The sequence below is a fragment of the Hemicordylus capensis genome, chromosome 4 (genome assembly GCF_027244095.1).
Source record: "Hemicordylus capensis ecotype Gifberg chromosome 4, rHemCap1.1.pri, whole genome shotgun sequence".
NCBI lineage: Eukaryota > Metazoa > Chordata > Lepidosauria > Squamata > Cordylidae > Hemicordylus > Hemicordylus capensis.
This window is the reverse complement of record NC_069660.1, coordinates 78,468,820-78,488,958: the sequence shown is the minus strand read 5'-3', so window position 1 is coordinate 78,488,958 and position 20,139 is coordinate 78,468,820. Positions and strand designations below refer to the sequence as shown.

Sequence of the window (20,139 nt, the reverse complement as noted above, 5' to 3'; positions counted from 1 at the left end):
AGTGTTTTACATGGCCAATTCTCTTAATAAACAAATGGCTTCAATGAATTGCTCCCACCAAATAGGATAACGGGTTTGGTAGAAATCACTATCAGAATTTTCCTTTCAAGAGAGCTCTTCCTGCAGTGGAAAGCTAGGAGACCTGAGTAAAACAAGAGCTAACACCACAGATTTAGTTATTAGCACTCAAATTGGAGAAAGTTTGACTTAAGTGATGCCCATGATAGGAATGTGCAATTGATCAAGCACTTTATTTATTGATTTATATTATTTTATTACATTTTATACTACTTTTCTGCCTTGACCAAAGCAGTTTACAATATTTTTTAAAAAAAACAAGTTACATAAGATTTACAAAGTATTGTTATAAGGCCATAGATATGTCTATATAAGGTTATATTGTGGCTTTCTTGATCATTGGCAATCAACATGAACAGAAAGATGAGTAGTTATGGCTCAGTCTTCCTTTCTACTCCACTGCAAGAAGCAGCAGACAAATCTATTGCTGCTGCTACCCTCAGAGGCGATCAAAATCCCTCCCTCTTCTCCTGGCCATACAGCAGAAGCCTGGAAAGCCATTGTGGTCTAAGAGACTGCCAGATCCAGATTCTGGGTCAACTGCCTAGATCCACAATACTCAGGATCCAAACCTAAAGCTATGATTTTGGGCCAGCTCGCAACTTCCAGGCCTAAAATATAGAACCTCGTTCTAGCACAATTCATAGAACGTTAATATTAGAATGGACCTTGGTGGTTTTCTAATCCAGTCCCTTGTTTAGTGTGCAGGAATCTGCAATATCATTGACAGATGACTGTCCAGCCTCTCTCTGAAACCTTTTAGTGAAGGAGGGCCCACCACTGCCTGAGGTAGATTGCTCCATTGTCAAATTGACTTTTACAGCTAGGAAATTCCTCCTAATATCTAGCCTGAATCTGCTTTTTTGGTAATTTCAATCAATTTATTCTAGTCCCACTCTCAGAAGCAACAGAGAACAAATCTAAAGTCTGCTCCTTCTTCTATGTCATATGTCTCTTAATCTTCTCTTCTGCAGGCTAAACATTCCCAGCATCTTCCATTGTTTCTCATAGGACTTGGTTTCCAGACCCTTCACAATTTTTGTTGCCCTTCTCTGAAGCCAATGTCCTCCTTAAAATATAGTGCCTGCTACTGGACATAGTATTCAAAGTAGGATCTGAGCAGAACATAGTGGAGCTATAGCCTTATTCACATTATGTTCAATACTCATATATTCTGTGTACAATGTAGACAGGTAAAGATCTGTGCACAGCTACAGTTATGCACATGCTATGTTGAATGCAGGTATAGCAGTATACTTCCTATCTGCATTTCAGGGGGCCTGTCCTCAGGTTCACTTTTAAAATGAATGCAGGTATAGTCATCCACACAAAAACATGTATAGGCATCTGGACACAGGTACAAAATAATAGGTTGACTGACACGACCAAGAATAGGGTAGAAGGCTTCAGGAGTTAGTTCAGGAGCTGTGCACGCTCCCAATATTTGATAATCTGTCAGTTAAAAACAAGGTTGGAGATATTGTCCGTATCATGTGCTATGCAGCCACTGCATTGGAGGGCTTTTTGTCCTACCTCAGTCAGCAGCTGGTTAGAGCTGCTGGGTAGGAGGGAGCCCTCTGAATCTGAATAGGGCTTCTTGTGATCTGGACACTATGCTTCTTTTAATGTGACCCAAGAGTGCATTAGATTTTTTAGCAGTAGCATCACTGTGCTGGCATGTGTTCAAGTTGTGGTCCACTAAGACACCAAGACCTTTTTCTCATACTGTATTTACCTGAATCCAAGACTAGGTTTTTTTCCAAGTTTTTTGATATTAGAATTTAGGAGGTCATCTTAAATCCAGAGTCCTGTTCTTTTCAAGTAAATGCAGGTATGACCTGTATTTAACTTGTACTTTTAAAGCAGATCATTTTAAATTCAGAGTCGTCTTTGGTTTGGGAAAATACGGTATACTGCTGTCAAGCCTAGTCTCCCCTGCCCTATAGTTGTGCATTTGATTTTTCTCAGTTACATGCAGGAGTTTGCCTTTGTCTCTGCTGAACTTCATCTTGTTGCATTTGGCCTAGTGTTCGAGTCTGTCAAGATTGTTTTGCATCTCGATTCTGTCTTCTATGGTGTTAGCCACCCAGTTTCACATTGTCTACAAATCTGATAAGCATCCCCACAGCTCGGTTCATTCTCCTCTTGCATAGACTTTGGTTCAGTTCATGCCACCCCTGCCTGAAGTCCACATATAACATACCTGGTTCTTGTCCAGCTCACAGTCTTTGTATTCTGTTTCACCCTGTTCCTGGAAGGTTACAATGACAAAACCTACAAAGATGTTCATCATGAAGAAGGCTATGAGGATGAGATAGATGATGAAGAAAATAGCAATGCCCATGCGATGGTTGTATATGGGGCCCATCTCCTCAGTGTGGCTATCAATTGCTTTGTACAGCAGCCTGCAGAAGACAGCATAGCAGATTAATGGACATGAAAAAGAGGGCGTACAAAGAGTAGGCTGTGTGTAGCCATGAATGGTTTGCCAAGGGACAATGTACATTTTTTGAAAAGAGCTATCCATGCTCAAAGTGTTTTCCAAATAATCTTTTTATGGCTGAATAAAAAGCAGTTTCCATGGGTTTTGGTAATTATTCCTTAAAATAGCACTGCAGGAATAAAATATTTTCCAGTACTCAAACCACAGTATTTTGTTGCTTAGAAAATGTACTATTTACTGTACATAGTGAGGCGTGTCTCACGATCTGTGAGACCCGCTTTTGGCGAAACTGCGGGGAGAGCGGGCTAAGCCCGCTTTCCCTGCAGACGATCTCTGTAGGGGCCCTGGGTGGCCTTATCATCCACCCACGATTGCCGGCTCTGTGATGGAGCCAGCAGGGGCTGGGAGGAGCGGGGGCCGATTGGCCCCTGCAAGCTCCAGCATGCCCTGCACGAGCGTGCAAGGCATGCTGGCGAGACCCCTGGAGCCGGGAGGCGGCTTTTTGCCTCCCCTAGGGGGGTCTCCTTGTGAGTAGCCGCGGCGTGGAGCTGCGACGCAGAGCCACACAGCGGCTACTCACAATCCACTAGCCCGGGTTTGCAGAGCACTCGCTCCGCAAACCCGGGCTAAGGGGCGGGCTACTTGAGCGGGTTAGCCACCCAAGAACCACCAGACTTGCAGCTGAGCCCGGTGGTTCTTACGATCGGCAAAAATCGGGCTAGGCTCTCCTAGCCCGATTTTTGCCAATCGTTAGAATAGCCCCAGTGAATCGCAATAACCACTCCAGTGGTTATTTTAGGAATGTCTAGTGCATAGTGCCTATGACATAATCAGTGATGTGGATGAGAGCTTCCTTTTCTCTATGCCATCATGCTTGCACAGCTTAGCTAAAGCAGCCAGCAACAGTAGTGGCATACCAACTAACCTCTCTAAACAATCCTAGCAGCCCACCTTGAACCCTTCCCCCACATTGGGTTCTGCACTCACTGAGGCCATCCCTCAAAGGTAGATACAGTGAAGAGAGACATCATGGCTGAAAAAACGTTGTCAAAGTGGAACTCATTGTGCAACCATATCCGCTTATGTAGCTCAATCTGGTTTGGATCAGCATCGATAAACGTAATGAAATGTCCCCTAGGAGAAGAAACCTCATGTTAGATACAATGAAGAAACATGGGTCTTTTTGAAATTCATACTAGATTAATTTTACTTCTGGTCTTCACTACAGTGAAAAAATAATTTGCCTCAGCTGAATTGCTTAGTATTGATTAATCCATGGAAGTTCATGGCTTTCTTAATGTGTGATTCTCTATTACAGGAGAGAATACAAGAATCAGCAGAAAGACATCTTTTGATAGGTCATTAATTGTGGAAGATTTCATAAAACAATTTGTTGGGCAGTGGAACCAAATGACTAGAGAAGGTGCTGAACTCCTTTAGGGGACGTTTTCAAGGAAAGTCTAAATTAGGATTTTTAGATATAGGAAATCATGCCCCTGCTCAGTTGATAAATTATCCTAGCCCATCCAGGGATTCTTCTCATCGTGATAAGAATCAACAATAAGTATTTGGCTTATTGTTCATTGTTACTGTAACCCTCACCTTCCTACCCACCCCAGCACCTCTCTGGTTATTTTATTATTTATTATATTTATATACTGCCCTGTCCAAATGGCTCTGGGCAGTGCACAACAACAACAAAACCACAAATCAATCTCCTTAAAAACAATCATTACAAAACAATATAAAGACAGCATAAAATATGTTTAAAAACAATCATTACAGAACAATGTAAAAACAGCATAAAACCATTAACAATTAAAACAGGCAAAACAATTTTAAAAACCTGGAAGGCCAGCCAAACAGATAGGTTTTAAGGGCTCTCCTGGAAGCCAACAATGAACTCAAACTATGGATTTCTGCTGGGAGTGCAATCCACAGCTCAGGAGCAGCTACAGAGAAGGCCTGCCTCTGAGTCACCACCAGATGCACCATTAGTACCTGGAGATGGACCTCCTCAGATGACCTTAACATGCGCTTGGGGATCATTCAGAAGAAGGCGCTCTCTAAGGTAACCTGGACCTAAGCCATACAGGGCTTTAAAGACTGATTCGACAGCTGCTGAAACAGCTGAAGCTGATAGAAAGCACTCTTGGCCATAGCCTCCACCTGAGATACTAGGGTGAGGCCTGGGTCCAGGAGTACTCCAAAGCTGCATATCTGTTCCTTCTGGGGGAGTGTAACCCCATCTGGCACAGTAAGATATAACTCATCCCACAGATTCTGAACCCCTACAATTCTTGCTTGGATTCAGTTTCAATTCGCTGTCCCTCATCCAGCCCATGAATGAGATGGTAGAGCCCAATGGTTATGAATGAGATGGTAGAGCCCAAGCTCAATTTGTTGGAGATGGAGTTCCAGTGCATTGACCTTCTGCACAAACTGTCCTAATGACCACTAGGGGCACTGGGAGTAGAGGTAGCTAGTGAGGGTCTCCTTTACCTGTCCCTGCTTTCCTCTACTTTACGACCCCTACTTTGACTCCTCAGGTACTTCCTGTAGTAAGTCAGTCCTCTTCCTTTCCTCCTAGATAGAAGATATAAACATCTCTCTCTCTCCTTACCTATTCATTATGTAGCTGATAGATAGGATAGGTCTTTCCTGTCCCAAATGTATTTCACTAATAAACCTATTTAGTTTAGACTTCCAAGGGATCTCCATGCGTTTTACTTAAGTAGCTGCAACAACTAAACTCTGCACTCTGTAACTGGAGTGGTAGCCTCCTTGATGCTTTGCTGAATAATCACAAAACCCCAACACAATTAAGTGTGAGGAGGTGAAGGATTATACAGTGAACCCCCAGATTAGTGAGAGGCAATCTTTCTTTGCTTGTCTTGCCTCTCTCATTCTGATCTTCTGCATCCAGGATTTGGCTGCTTTCTTCTCATTCTTCTTCTTTTCTATTCCCATTCTAGCACTTTCCTCAGAAAAACTCTCCCCTCAGATCCACACTGTGATAGCCCCCAAAGTCCCAAAAAACCCATCAGTCTTTGTTCTACAACAGGGGGCTACATTCATAGGGTAACATTATTGTTATTGCTGATATCCTACCTACTAAAGTGCAGTCACAATGAGGAATGTAATGGTGCAGCTAATGGGATTGACTAATGCTGCATTGCTGCTCTTGTGGGTGACTGGGAATTCTAATTACTTCCCCTTCTCCTAGAAACACTCTGCATTGCCCAAAAATATGATCTTAAGGGCTGTGTGACCCTCAGGGATCTATTTTCGGATAGCACAGAACACTTCCAGGGGAAGAGGTAGTTGCTGAAATTCAGCCCCTGTGTCTGAGCACCTGCGCTGTGTTAGTCAAGAACTCATTGGGCACATCTCACATTGCAGCTATACGTTGTTAGTCAGGATGTTGGCCATTTTGAATTCTAAGAGCTTAGGGGAGATAATGTTTACCACATTTTCAAACCCCACATTCAAAGCACACCCAGCCTGAACCACATGAGCCTCATCTCTCAAGAGCACCTACACAAATTGAACTGCCCTGGGTTAAAATGAAGGTCATCAACTGCCATGACTGCACATAGTGGCACCATCTTGAGTTCAATGTGCTACTAAGAGGTACACAACAGCTGGTTGTTGGTTTTTTTGGTCACCTTCCTCATGTTTTGTTTCACAAGATGTGAAACAAAATGTACAGCTGCTACAGAGAATGGCAAGTGCTCTCTGTTCTGCAACTTCTAGCAGAATTTACCATGTGTCATGATTTCATTATGTTGTATAAATGTAAACATAACCATGTACACTGCTCTGGGCTCTTTGGAGGAAGAGTAGGATATAAACATAGTGAATACAAAAATAAATAGTTGTCCACCCACCATCACCACAGCCAGTGGAAACTAATGATGTGGAGTGGTGGTGTCAGTGACAGGTGGGATGCAAAATATCACAATGCCACATCATGAGATAAATTCTGTTAAGGAGGTAAAGATAAATGTGCAGTTGCTATTTTCAGCAGCAGCCACACATTTAATGTAACATTCTTTCTTGGCCCTCAGTCACTGCGATTATAACTATTCTGGACTGCAGAAGGGTATGCTATGTCTCCAGTGGTGGCCTACCTGCATTCCTGTTCGGTCATCTTTGTTGGATCTGTACAACTGTAGAACATCCCCTACATTTTAACATAGATTTAAAAAAAAAACCTGTTGTTATTGTTAAGGATTTGTAGGTAGCATATTTTTGCACAATGACAGTCTCATCTGTCTGGCGATCTTGAAAAATGAAGTATGTTTCCAGCTACAGAAAGACCACACACAAGTTACCAATGTTGAAGAGGACAATGCCTGACACTCTATAGGCCAGATAATTCTGTCCAGTTATGTCTACTCCAGACTTAAGCTATCCTCCACACTGATCCTAGCTCTACCATATAAATAAGTAGTTAAGTTCCTTCCTTAAAATCAGCAACAGCAAAGGAACCTATGAAGTTGTGTCAGAAGATAAGAGCAACTAAAACCTTTCATCCAAAGGATCATTGGTCAATACAGAGATAAGGAAGGTGAAATACAGAAATCAGAAATTGCTGAATTCCACACAGCTGGAGATAGCAGAAGCTTTGATCAAAGATCAAAGCTAACTAATGAGGGAGGAATTTTAGGGTAATTGAGAGCTCCAGAGTTGTTCCTGATTGATCTCAGAATAAGTAACTTTGTATATACCATGGACATTATCTTGAATATGAAGAGTTTTGTGGAAGTCACAAATCACATGATGATCTTAGAGTAGCCAGACCAAAGATAGTTGGCTAACACAACTTTAGAATCCAGTGTTCTTGGCCATCAATCCCAGTTTGACCCATTTGCTCATGCCAAACTCACCCTATGTTGTAACCAAGATTTGAAGATAGTGTGGGTCAACCCTTTCTTTGAAAAGGGTGAACCGATTGCCATAATTATACTTTAGACCAATTATTGATCAGATTAGTGAGCAATTACTTAATGGTTGTCATACATTTCAAATCCACCTGTACCATATATATAGACAACAAGACTTGATGGCCACCATGATTACCTCTTGCCTGATTGACGGGTGAAAATATAGTGGATATACCTCCAATTTCCATATCTTGTGTGTGAGCTATTCCACAATTACCAGGCCCTCCACCTTCTTTTTGTTGTTTGCTGACAGTCTTTTCAGCTGCACTTATTTAAAAGAACTGAACAAAATAAACTTTAATAAAAGTATAAACAATTTTTTTTTTAAAGCTTGGGACTTCAAACACAGGTAAACAAGTATAGTTGATTCTGGTTAGCTACCTTGAATCAACAATCTCTGAAACAATCTCACCTATCCTTGATTATGTAAACAAGCCCTTAATTACAAAATCATTGAATGGGACAAGGTAGAGGTTAGTCTTCATTCTACCTAGGAAACATTTTCACCTTGAAAAGCTGCACTCCAATGCAGGCGAACATGAACTGTAGCAATGCCATGACAAGTACAATATTGCCAATGGTGCTGATGGCCACAAAAACACACTGGACTACGTGCTAGAGAGAGAGAGAGAGAGAGAGAGAGAGAGATTGGTTATGACTTTCTGAATAATCAGATATTGCAACATCCTATAACCACAGGCCAGAGAAATATAAAGAATAAGTGGAAACTGTTTTGCCTAGTTCACTGATAAAAATAGAGGTGTTTCTGGATTAGAGTTGGGAAGTCATCATCACACATCATTTGCCATCTACCATTTCTAGGTTATCACTGTAGGGGGCAACATCTCCATGACCATCCTTACCTTTAGCCCCTTTGCTCTGTTAATGGCTCTCAGTGGTCGCAGTACTCTGAGTACCCTTAGGATTTTCACCACTGAGATAGCACTGGACCTGTTGTAGGGAATGGGAAAGGTAATTTAGTGAACTTTAAAACTTTGTATTCATGATACACATTGTATCTACAAAGGCATCAATAATGACATGGTCTTTGGGATATTTGTGGTGGAATGAAGCACTCCTTGGATGGCAATACGAATCTGAAAATGCTATAGGACTGCTTAGACCCCAAAGGGGCTTGAGATCTCTCTTCAGGAGGCTTTACAGACAGAGCTTCTACCCCAAATCTCCTTCAGAAGAGAGAGTGTGCATTCACACAGCAGCCAAACTTACCCCGAAGTCCCTTTGAGATCCTTGGACCCACCCCACACACAATTCGGGCTTTGTCTTGTGAATCCTAGCTTATCTCGAGTTATTTCCGGGTTTTTAAAATGCTGGTTTTACACTACTTTTTCTGAAAACCCCAGAGCAAATAGGGAGAGGCACTGACATAGAATCATTCGCATGATAAGAAGGACATTCTCTTTAGAAATGCAGATGTAGCTCTTTAGTGATTTCTCTCCCCCAGCCCCTGTCCCCATCGGCTAGAAGGAACAGAGGGGAGGGGCTGCTTCCCTCAATGCCATGAGTGTGATTCAAAGTGGCTTCACTCAACATTTACCCCATAGCATGAAGCCATGTGCAAATAACTCCCAGGAGGCCATACACTTTCAGTGCTCTGCATGTCCCAGTTGTCAGTAAATGAGCTCCCAGTCAAAAGACAATTTTTATTTCAGAGCATAGAGTTTGCACTGCATGGATGATATGAGACAATGGTAAAGTAAGAACTAGAACTTGTATTATTCAGATGCCAACCTCCTGTGCTATCATCCAGAACATTACCCCAGAGCATGAGGCATGAAATCAGGTATCTGAACTCTAGTCCCTAATCTACCCATTCAGTGGACTCAAACAGCTACAGTAAAAGAAGAGAAACTAAGAGCCATATGGAGGAACTTTGTGTGTGGTTGAGAAGGCAGCTCATGGCAGAATTATGCAGCTACTAAAACCCTTGCATAATCACCTAGCAGAATTAAATTATAGGAGCGGATCATACTTCCCATTTCCATTCTGACCTGGGGAGAAGGTAGTTCTTTTGCTATCAATATTAGCTTGATGGTACTTCAGGCTGTGACTACTGACCACCCTGTCAGTGTACCCTCTAAGAGGGATTCCCAGATGTTGTTGACTACAACTCCCAGAATCCCCAAGCAAAAGCCATTGCAGCTGAGGATTCTGGGAGTTGTAGTCAATAACAGCTGGGAATCCCTCTTAGAGGGAACACAGCACCCTGTACTCATCTCAGTGTTGACTTAGTGTGGAAAAGGCAAATTCCATGCTAGGGATAATTAGGAAGGGGATTGAAAATAAAAATGCTAATATAATATCCTTACACAAATCTATGGTGCAGCCACATTTGGAATACTGTGTACAGTTTTGGTCACTGTATCTCAGAAAGGACATTATAGAACTGGAAAAGGTGCAGAAGAGGGCAACTAAGTTGATCAGGAGCTAGAGCACCTTTCTTATGAGACAAGGCTACAACATCTGTGGCTTTTTAGTTTAGAAAAAGGTGACTATGGGGAGACCTGATAGAGATCTATAAAATTATGCACGGCGTGGGGAGAGTGGATAGAGAAAAAGTTTTTTCCCTCTCTCACAAAACTAGCACCAGGAGTCATCCTGTGAAACTGACTGCCAGGTAATTTAGGACCGACAAAAGGAAGTACTTTTCACACAGCTCATAATTAATCTATGGAATTCTCTGCCACAGGATGTAGTGATGGCTGCCAGCTTGGACAGCTTTAGAAGGTGTTTGATAAAATCATAGAGGAGAAGACTATCAATGGCTACTAGTCTTAATGGCTATAGGCCTCTGAATACCAATTGCAGAGGAGCAACAGCAGGAGAGAGCATGCCTTCATCTCTTGCCTGTAGGCCTCCTTGAAGCATCTGGTGGGCTGCTGTGGGAAACAGAATGCTGGACTGGATGGGCCTTGGGTCTGATTCAGCAGGGCTGTTCTTATATTTTTTATGTACACACTGCTCATAATCTTCAAGGTCTAAGGTGCTGTTAACTTCCCCACATACCGGTATCTTCCTTTTGTTTCTCCAGAAGAAAATATATCTTTCTTATATTTCAAATAATTCTTTACTCTGTAGCAATATAGACACATTCCTCAATAGATCCTGTTCTACAGCCACACAGTTGCTGCCAAAAGCATAAGGCGAATGGCGAGTCTCATCCTACCTCTGCCTTCTCCCCGCCAGAGATGGCACTACCAAAAATGGCTCATGACAGACAGACAGACACACACACCACCACCGCCGCCACACACAATCCAATAAAAGCCCCTGGAAGATCTGTGTTTCTATTACAGGCTTACTCAATTCCCATAGAGATGAGGGAAACAGCTACCACGAGCAAGTCTAATATGTTGAAGGAGTTGCGGCAGAAGGACCCCTTGTGAAGGAAAGCTCCGTAAGCAGTCATCTGTGGGGAACAAGGAAAGGTGCTTAATTCTGAAATAGATCTGGTTCTTTGTTTCTTTGAGGGTGTGCCTCTCAGTGGTCAAATTCGCAAGATCATTTGCACATGTCAGCATCTGGTTATTGTTCTCAGGATGAAGGGATCATTTTAAGAATAAGCCCAGCTAGATGGCCACCCATAATGCAGGACAACTGGCTATTTTTGCTCATGACTAACTACTCAGATGACTGTTTAACTATTCAGATGGCCAATTCACCACAAGCAAAAGAGGCACCGTGGACACAATAATTCCCAGTCCGACATTTCAAAATTGTTATGTGAATTGACCCCATGTCTCTATCTGTGAGGGTGTCCTTAAGAGTGATTCTTTTTCTGTATCTTCAAATGTCTATGCATTTCTGCCTTGGTATGAATATGTGGACAATGTGCAATGTGTGTGCTTTATTGAGTCTGTATCACTCATTTTCTGGCTATTTTAGTTTGATTACATGTGTAATATTAAATGACACATAATTTAATATGGAGCTCTTTTTACGATCAGTTGGCTGGTCTGTGGGGAAGGTGAGTTTAACTTACCTGCCCTGCAGATGATCTCCATTCCTCCCTGGGTGGGCAGATCGCCCTCCCAGATGACTGGTGGTTTGCCCAGCAGCCCCGGGATGGGGTGCTGGGATGTGCCGTGCCACATAAGTTCCAATAATGTGCTGCATGAGTGTGCGGTGCATTATTGGGACCACCCCTCCCAAGTGTGCCAGCCGCGACTGCAATCAGCTGCAGCTGACACATGATCAAAAGAAATGACGTTAAGGGAACACGTGCGGATTTGCTGCCATGTAGCCGCCAGGATCGGGCTCGATCCCAGCGGTTCACATGTGCATGCAAAACCACGTTGGGCTCCCTTAGCCTCATTTTGCACATGCATGTGAATAGCCTCATAGTGTAATTATGACATAGGGCTTACAATGGACTTCCATATTAGCGGTTAGGTGTGAGTGTAAATAGATGACCATTTACTCTGTAAAGGTAAAATGTACCGTCGTGTCGGTGTCAACTCCTGGTGACCACAGAGCCCTGTGGTTGTCTTTGATAGAATACAGGAAGGGTTTACCATTGCCATCTCCCGTGCAGTATGAGATGATGCCTTTCAGCATCTTCCTATATTCACTGCTGCCCAATATAGGTGTTTCCCATAGTCTCGGAAACATACCAGCTGGGATTTGAATTGGCAACCTCTGGCTTGCTAATCAAGTCATTTCACCTCTGTAAATGACAATGAAGGCTTCCCTGTAGTGGCTCTAACCTTTTGAAAATCCAGCTGTGGAAAGTGTTAACACTGGTTGTTTTCACCCTAAGAACGAAGGGGATAAGTGGATACTGTCAAGGTTTGGGTAGCTTTTTGTTCAAATGCTGGAAATAACTTTATAGCTGTGCCACATATATCAAAATACCTTGTGTACATCTGATTTAGTACAAGTTTGATTGGAAATACTAAGCAGCACAATGACAACACTAGAGTGGCAGGGAACTCTGGGATTGCTTGTGTCTAGCAGTGTAGAAGTCTTTTTCTCCCCCTCCCCCAGTCCTACTTCTGCTCTGCATTCAGGGCCACCACACATTAGCCAGGAATGAATTCTCAACTACTTCTATCCGCGCTTATAAGAAACATTAGCCAATATGTTCCGCAGCATCATGCAGGCAGTGCAGAACCTCCCACACTGCTGAGGGGCTCTAACACACATGGCGATACTGTTGCACAAGAGGACTGTTCCAGTACAGCTTTCCCTTGTGCAATTGCAGGTTGCATACTTCTTCCATTAGAGTGCAACTTACGGTCATGCAAGGGTAAGCTGAACTTGACAGTCCTCATGTGCAGCAGCGTCATTCCACAGCAGCACAGGTGATTTTGCAGAACATGTCAACTATTAATAGTGTGGTTGCACAGGAACTACTTCTGGTTCAGTGCATTAGCACTAAATGTCATCAGAAGTTACCTGAAGAAGATGTAACCTCATTAAAAAGCACTTCAATGGGCACACCCAGCCATGAAGAAGCACTCTGCCCAAGAACATGAACAACTCACCTTTAGAACTATTTCCACTGTGAACACAGAAGTGAAGCCAATGTCAAAATAGCCTAGGATCTGGAGGCATAATCCATAAGGAAACAGGAAGTTATTTTTGTCAAAACGGTACAAATCAGGCACTTTGATACCAAACCTAAGTAAGGAAACGTGTGTGTGTGTGTATGTATGTGTGTGCGCGCGCACCCACACACTCCTTTAAAACAATCTTTTTGGATGCTGAATGAGAAATGTAAGAGAAACACCATCATCTTGAACCTTGATTCATTGAAACCTTATTCTTATTCACTATGCATTCTCAATATAGTCCAGGGCTACACAACTTTGGCCATCCAGCTGTTAACTACAACTCTCATCGTTCCCAGCCGCAGTGCCCAATAGTCAGAGATGATGGGAGTTGTAGTCCAACAACTGCTGGAGGGCCAAAGTTATGCAGCCCCGATTTAGTCCCAGCTGGACCAATATAAACCTATATGAATAATCCTCAAATTTCTACAAACAGCTAATTATTTAAAAACTATATCTAGACATTATATGCAAATTATGATTAAAGTAAGCCTTTGTGTTTTCCCCACATACAATTTTAATTGGTAATTACATCTAATCATGCATTAATTATTATTGCACATATTTATACCAATCATCCCAAACATGGTTCTGCATACCTTCTTTTCAAGAAGGAAAATAAAGTCGTGCCTGTGGCACAGTTTTCTTGGTGGTGACACCAGTGTTGACGAATGGCCTCCCTAAGGAAGTCTGCCAGACAGCTGCCTTGCTGAGCTAAACTTTTCATTTATTCAGGCATTCTAAACTAGAATTTATTTATGATGGTAAGTACATTTACCTTTTTACTGTTTGGCTTGTTACCTTCTGCTTATTGTATGATGGCATACAGCAAGTACAAATGCCAAATTTCATGTGCCAATTTGGGTCAAGGGGGAAAAAGTCTCTTTGGCCCCAGTAGACTACTGGCTACCCCCTCACAGCTTTGCAAGGAAGGGTACATCAGCCAGAGAAGAGGGCAAGCTGGCTGGGCAAGCTGGCTTAAAGAGCTCTGTCTTGCTCTATTTGCCTTGATGCTCTGCCAGTGCAACTGAGCCTATGTGCTTGGTTTCTTCCCTCTAATGGTTCAATCACTTCCCCTGGCAATCTGCTCTGTGGAGACTGAGGAGACTCGCTGCTTATTGGCTGTTTCATTGCAAAGTACCTTCAAATGTCTTTTTAAAACAGAAAGCTGATGAATAAATTTTGTAACTAAATAAATTCTGACAATGACACATGCTTGTAGAGGACTTTAAAGCTAATAGGAGCCAAATGTAATTTTTAAATGAATGTATTGGAAATATACATTAGGCCAATTTGCATGATCATCTGCCGGGACACATGATCAGGATGGAGATGCACTGAGAGTGCACCTGCCCTGACATCACTGCAGGATGACCCAATGCAATCATCCTTTAATGGAGTGAAGGGAGGGGGTGGCTTTCATCTGAATAGCCTTTCTCTATGTTACACACTCCAAAACCCTGTTTAAACAGGGTTTTCAAGCATGTGTAGAGGGGTGACTAAGATGAATTTTCCACTCACGTGATTAAAGGATGACCCAACAGTGCGTTGGGATGTCCTGCAATGAAGTCAAAGAGGGCGCACTCTCGGCACATCCCCGCCCTGCTCTTGGTGGATGGTAGACTGAACTAGCCATTTCTGTTTCTTGTTCATGTTTGCAACACACCCATGCAATGTTTCCTATATGCTCAAGAAACTAGTTAGCATAGCATATGAGCTACAATCATTGCCTTTGGCATTCTGCTCCAGTTCAGTCCAAACAGCTTTCACCTAGTAAAAAAGAGCTACAATGGATGGTTCTTATGGGTCAGTCTAGTTCATCCACTGTCAAAATGTCATGAACTGGGGTACAAACACCACTACTTAGTCACCTGGTTCCTGAAGGAATCAGCCCGTATTGGATCTTCAGCTGCCAGTGAGATGCTGCTGAGCAAGATAAAGAGGAGGATGAAGTTTGTGAACCAGGTGGCATTGACGATTCGGTGGCACAGTACACGGATCCTGAAGAGGAACAGGGAGAGAGAGAGAGTAGGAGAAGGGGAAGCCAGCTCATATGAAGGAAAAAAGGCAAAACAAAGTTTATAGTAGCAAAGGCTCTTCAGTGATCGTTAGACTATAAACCAGGGGTGGGGAACCTTGGCCCTCCAGCTGTTTTAATAATTGTGGCTGGGGATGATGGGAGTTGTAGTTCAAAAACAGCTGGAGGGCCAAGGTTCCCCACCCCTGCTATAAACTATGAGAGAGTGCCAGATAAGGTTCCTGAAAGGAAGTTTACATCTGAGCAGCGGGGAAAGAAAGCATTTCCTTCCAACTTTCAACTGTTTGCAAAATGATACAATGATAAGCAGCCATCATTCATTACATGTGGACCTGGCTTTTCCTTTGAGCAGTTCAGACTGGCAGACATTGGGCTCCCAGGTAGTCTGCCATTCCTCCATTAGTCGGGCTCAGGCCTCCTTAATTTCAGAGGAAGAAATGCAATAGACACCCCCAAGATTGTCTGGGAATCAAACTAGCACCACAGCTGTGAAAGGGCCAAACTCTGACAAACTACATCGCTAATAGGAGAGTAGAGAATGTTGCCCATATGCTCTCCATATGTCTGCAGTAAGCAAAAGCCAGTTCACATACACTTTTGTCATGACAGATGATGGATAGCTACACTTGCAGTAAGGGCTAAATCCATGCTATTTGTTCAGAAAGGAAAGGTATTCTTTTTGTCATGTAACCAAATAAGATGGGTGGGGGGGAGGAGCAAGGCTTACTTGTTGGTTGGGCTAAAGATGAAGAATGAACTGGCTTCAGGCATGGGGACTGCCTTCTCCTTCAGCTGCAGCTCTGCTAGGGGACGTGGCCGAGGACTCAGTGGGATTTCAGGCTCATCTTCCTCATCATCACCTGCAGGGCACACAATCAGCCACTGGGAAACTTCACGCCTGAGTTCTTCACTAAAAGTAAGTCTGTGGGCACTATAGACCAGAAACACCCTGAATGTTGTAAACTTCACTAGAAGTCAGGACTGACCCAATGCTGCTGTGCTCCAAAAACATTTTGTTATCAGATTAATCTCAGGCCCAGCCACAGCAGCTGACATATCTTGGATAATGATCCAAATACCTTCCTTTTCCTTGTTTCAGTATTTGTTCTGGACTATGCCTGTGTACCCATAACAGTAAGCGCAGCCCTTAGTCTCACCTTAGTATCGGGCATCTCTGCATAGCCAGTTATTCCTGGCTGTTTGAGACCTGATTCAGCTGCACATGATACCCACCTGCAAAAAAAAATGACCTGCAGAACAGAGTGACTCAGTATTGTGATACAATGAAGTTGTATCAGCCCCAAACTCTCTTTAAGATTCTCATGGGAGAAGAGACAAACTTAGCTGAACTTTCCTTACCTGGGAAGTCAGCAGAAGGATAGGGGTCCTTGATCTCATTGACATTTGATTCAAACTCATCCACTTTCAACTAAACAGGAGAAAGAAAAATGAGAAAAAGCAGAAGAGTGCCACAGGCAGCCTTGCCCTCCCACACTCACAGTCCCTCTGGATAGTGCTGCAGAGAGCTTAGGCCTAGGACCAAGAAAGGGAAAATAAAAACAACCCCAACAGAACTGGCATTCAGGGCCATTTCACACACTACACATTTCCTGAATGGAAAGCACTTAGATGTACACATGTGAAACCAAGATGTAGTGTGCCACACATGACAAATCAGGAGCAGCTTGTCCTAACGAGCTGGGGTGTGTGTGTGTGTGCACACCAGAGGAGGCGCGGCTGCCTCTCCTTTTCAGAGCTCCATTTGCTCTGCATGCATGGACACCATTTGTGTGCTGGTGTCACGCAGGGGCAGCTGTGTGGGGAGTGCTGCCGGCGTGCCACAATAGCTGGGAGGAGCGCCACCAATTCAGGAAGTGGTGGCGGGGAGAGTCAGGGGAGTAGGTATGCACCTGTTTTAAAGGTGCAGGGTATGTGTTACGAATTGCCATTCAAATCGTGATCCGTGCACATCCCAACGGGGCAGGATCGGAGAGAGAGGAGCACATGGGACTTCACAAACGAAAGGCAGCCGTGCCTCCTTTGGTACATGCACACACCTGCCTGCTTGTTAGGATGAGTCACTCCTGTGACAAATCTATATGCCCATATTTTGCTGTATATACCTGTCCTGGGAAGCCATGGTCATTTGTGACCCTGTTCACATGTTATGTTCAACACTCATACAACCTGTGTACAGATCTGTATGCAGATACAGTTATTCATCCATTATGTTGAACACAGCTATAGCAGTGTACTTCCCCTCTGTATCCTGCACTTCAAGGGATCTGTACGCAGGTTAACTCTTAACATGAATACAGGCACAGTCATCTACACAAAAGCATGTACTTATGTACAGACACTTGCAGGTACAACATAAGGTCTGAACAGAGTTTGTGAATCACATGTATAACTACCCCATTATGGTAGTTTCTATACAGAAGTGCTTTCTGCATAGAAAATATCCAGTATATGAGATAGCCCTCTATGGTACTGTTGTGTGAGGAATTTAATTTTAGGCCTCAAAAGAAAATACTTGGTAAATCAAGCTCTCTGTTATTTATTGTAAATATGGAGTTTGTCCAGCCCCATTTCTACTGGGATGAGAAGCTGCCAGGAAGTCCTAGACAATTTGGAAGCAGGTGGTACCAGTACTCTTGGGAAAGGAAAATCCTTGTTCACATAAAGTTTCACCAAAGAGTTTGGAATAACTTGGCACATGCATTTACAAATCTAGAAGCAGACTGAATAATTATTCTTATGGGGCCACAGTAAGCACTGGAAAACATCAAAGTGGAAGAAGTATAGAGTATGTAGCTTTCACCCTTGACTAACCTTGGCTGTGGTGGGGATTCCTTCTCCCTTGGCTTTCTGTTCTAGCTTCTTAGCCAGCAGCAGTTTTTCCTCATCAGATTTCTCAGGGTAACCTCTGAAGAGAAGAACCAAGAAAGCAAGAGGAGAGAGGAGTGAAGCCACCGGGAAGGGATGCTGGAAGACAGTTGGGCTAGCCTTGTTGGTTGCCACAAGTGTCTAGGGACCAGCACCCAGAGAGGTAGTAAGCGTGATGGTTAGCAGAAGTAAGAAGAACTGACCTGCCCATTTTCCTTCTCTTCTTTTCTTCAGCACTGGCTTTCTGGGCAGAAGTTAAAGTTTCAGCCTCAGCAAGGTTGTCCACAGCAATGGCCAAGAAGACATTAAGTAAGATGTCTGGGATAAGGGGAGAAAGGCTAAGGAATTTTACAGTGTGCATTTAGGCAACACAGAATGGAATCAAGAGTACTGAGCTACATGATGGCTTTGTCTTGATGAGAAGGGACTTGTAGTATAATGCCAGAGTGCATCTTTATGTCACCTTCCCACTGCAATTGATTTGGCACATCAGAACAAAACCAGAAGTGCAGGAAGTGAACAGAGCAGCAAAAACCTGAGAATGGCAAGATATATTTTCCTCATGCCACAAATGTGGATCCTAACAAGCAGATTGAATAACCAGTGGTGGTCTTCACAATCACATCCCTCTCCCACCTATGATGTGGCATCTGGAGACAGACAAGGGACTTTCTCTGGTTGATGTCTCCAGTATATGTGGACTGTGGAGTAAGAAAAGCATGACATGCACATCAGATTTCTTTCCACTGGCCACGCAGATACTCTTTAGGTAGCAGGAATGTGGATTCCATTCAACAAAGAAGATTAAGCTAATTGCATCTTTTATAACTATAGTGCTATGGGGGAAGGAAGGCTATGGGTTCTCCTATGTGCTCCCAGGCAGGCACAGAGTATCAGGGACTACAAAATAGCTCAGTGGCACATCTTGTATGGACTGTTACAGCCTGCTGGTAGGCATTACATATCCATTAGAGCAAAGCTATTAATTCTTTGATGTGATTACACTATCTTGGCATGATAGATCAGATATGATCATGCAATGAGACCAACAAATCCAACCCAATTTTTTTTCAATTTTTCTGTCTACACCAAATGTTACTTATTGCTTCCTTCATTATATATGGCTCTGAGTGGAACCAGGGATGCTACTCCAGATTTCAGTGATGTTTTCCGTTGTAATATGGACATTTATTTATAACCATTTAGTTGTACACCTAGACTTTACCTGTGACAGACTAAACTTCTAACCTATATAATCCCCAATCCTATTTGCATATATGGAAAGAGGTGCTCTTGTCCCTGGACTTTGGGGCTGAAGTCCAGGGCCTCCACATCCCCTGGGGCCCCCCAAATCCTCTTTGTCCTGGGTGATGTGGTCCCCACTCCATCAGCTGGGCAGCCGGGCGTGACTGTGACCTGCACCGGGTGTGACCTCTGTTTTAGAGATGGAGGGGGTAGTGGGGAAAGAAATATGTGCAATAGGAATATGTTAAGTTGCTTGTTGAAATCATTCTGCTAATGCATATTTGCATAAATACACCTATTTTATATTCTTACATTATTGTGAGTTCAGTTGCTCTTTGTGCCCTCAAGAATCCACGTGTTAAAAATACTGTGTGTCTCATGGTGTGTGTGTGTGTGTGTGTGTGTGTGTGTGTGTGTGTAGGGGGCTGATGTTTAACTTGCATGGAAGTGGGGGCTCCAAAGGCCTTTAGGTCCAGGCTCCAAAATTACCTAGATGCACTTCCGTATACAGAAAAAAGATCCTTTCAAGAATACTTGGCTATTACTCTTAATCAGTAAAACAACATCAGTCCATATTTTGAGGCATGAGATTCCATTTGGGCTGGTTTAGCATTATTAGGATTCATTAAGATTCATCAGCTAGCCAGTATTTACATTGCATTTTATCATGATGATGCACAGCAAATACATTTGTCTCTACTGGAGAAAAACTTTACTTGAGTCTGTTAATAGAGAATCCCACATAACTTAATGATGCCTGAAAACACATTAAAGAAAGGATACAGTTCCCACAGACAAAGAGAATAATGAAGTAAATGCAGACCAGCATCCCAGGGTAGCATGGCCCGCCATAGGCCATTATCGCATTGTACATGATAGAAGTCCAGTCTTCTCCGGTCAGGACCTAGGAGGAATTGGCAGCAGATT

The 20,139-nt window shown here is 43.1% G+C and overlaps 1 protein-coding gene across 2 annotated transcripts in view; it reads right to left on the bottom strand.

The window, feature by feature from the left end:
* The window catches only part of CACNA1S (calcium voltage-gated channel subunit alpha1 S), an 86,210-nt gene that overhangs the window by 31,715 nt on the left and 34,356 nt on the right, over positions 1 to 20,139 (bottom strand). For both annotated transcript variants that reach the window (XM_053246523.1, XM_053246525.1), the window contains exons 13-25: positions 19,996 to 20,116; positions 18,171 to 18,285; positions 17,914 to 18,007; positions 16,441 to 16,510; positions 15,809 to 15,941; positions 14,915 to 15,044; positions 12,978 to 13,037; positions 10,794 to 10,900; positions 8,334 to 8,421; positions 7,978 to 8,085; positions 6,655 to 6,707; positions 3,509 to 3,655; positions 2,282 to 2,483 (exon numbers count right to left, since the gene is read on the bottom strand). In XM_053246523.1, the coding sequence (XP_053102498.1) occupies positions 2,282 to 2,483; positions 3,509 to 3,655; positions 6,655 to 6,707; positions 7,978 to 8,085; positions 8,334 to 8,421; positions 10,794 to 10,900; positions 12,978 to 13,037; positions 14,915 to 15,044; positions 15,809 to 15,941; positions 16,441 to 16,510; positions 17,914 to 18,007; positions 18,171 to 18,285; positions 19,996 to 20,116 (1,428 nt within the window). The remainder of the gene's footprint in view (positions 1 to 2,281; positions 2,484 to 3,508; positions 3,656 to 6,654; positions 6,708 to 7,977; positions 8,086 to 8,333; positions 8,422 to 10,793; positions 10,901 to 12,977; positions 13,038 to 14,914; positions 15,045 to 15,808; positions 15,942 to 16,440; positions 16,511 to 17,913; positions 18,008 to 18,170; positions 18,286 to 19,995; positions 20,117 to 20,139) is intronic.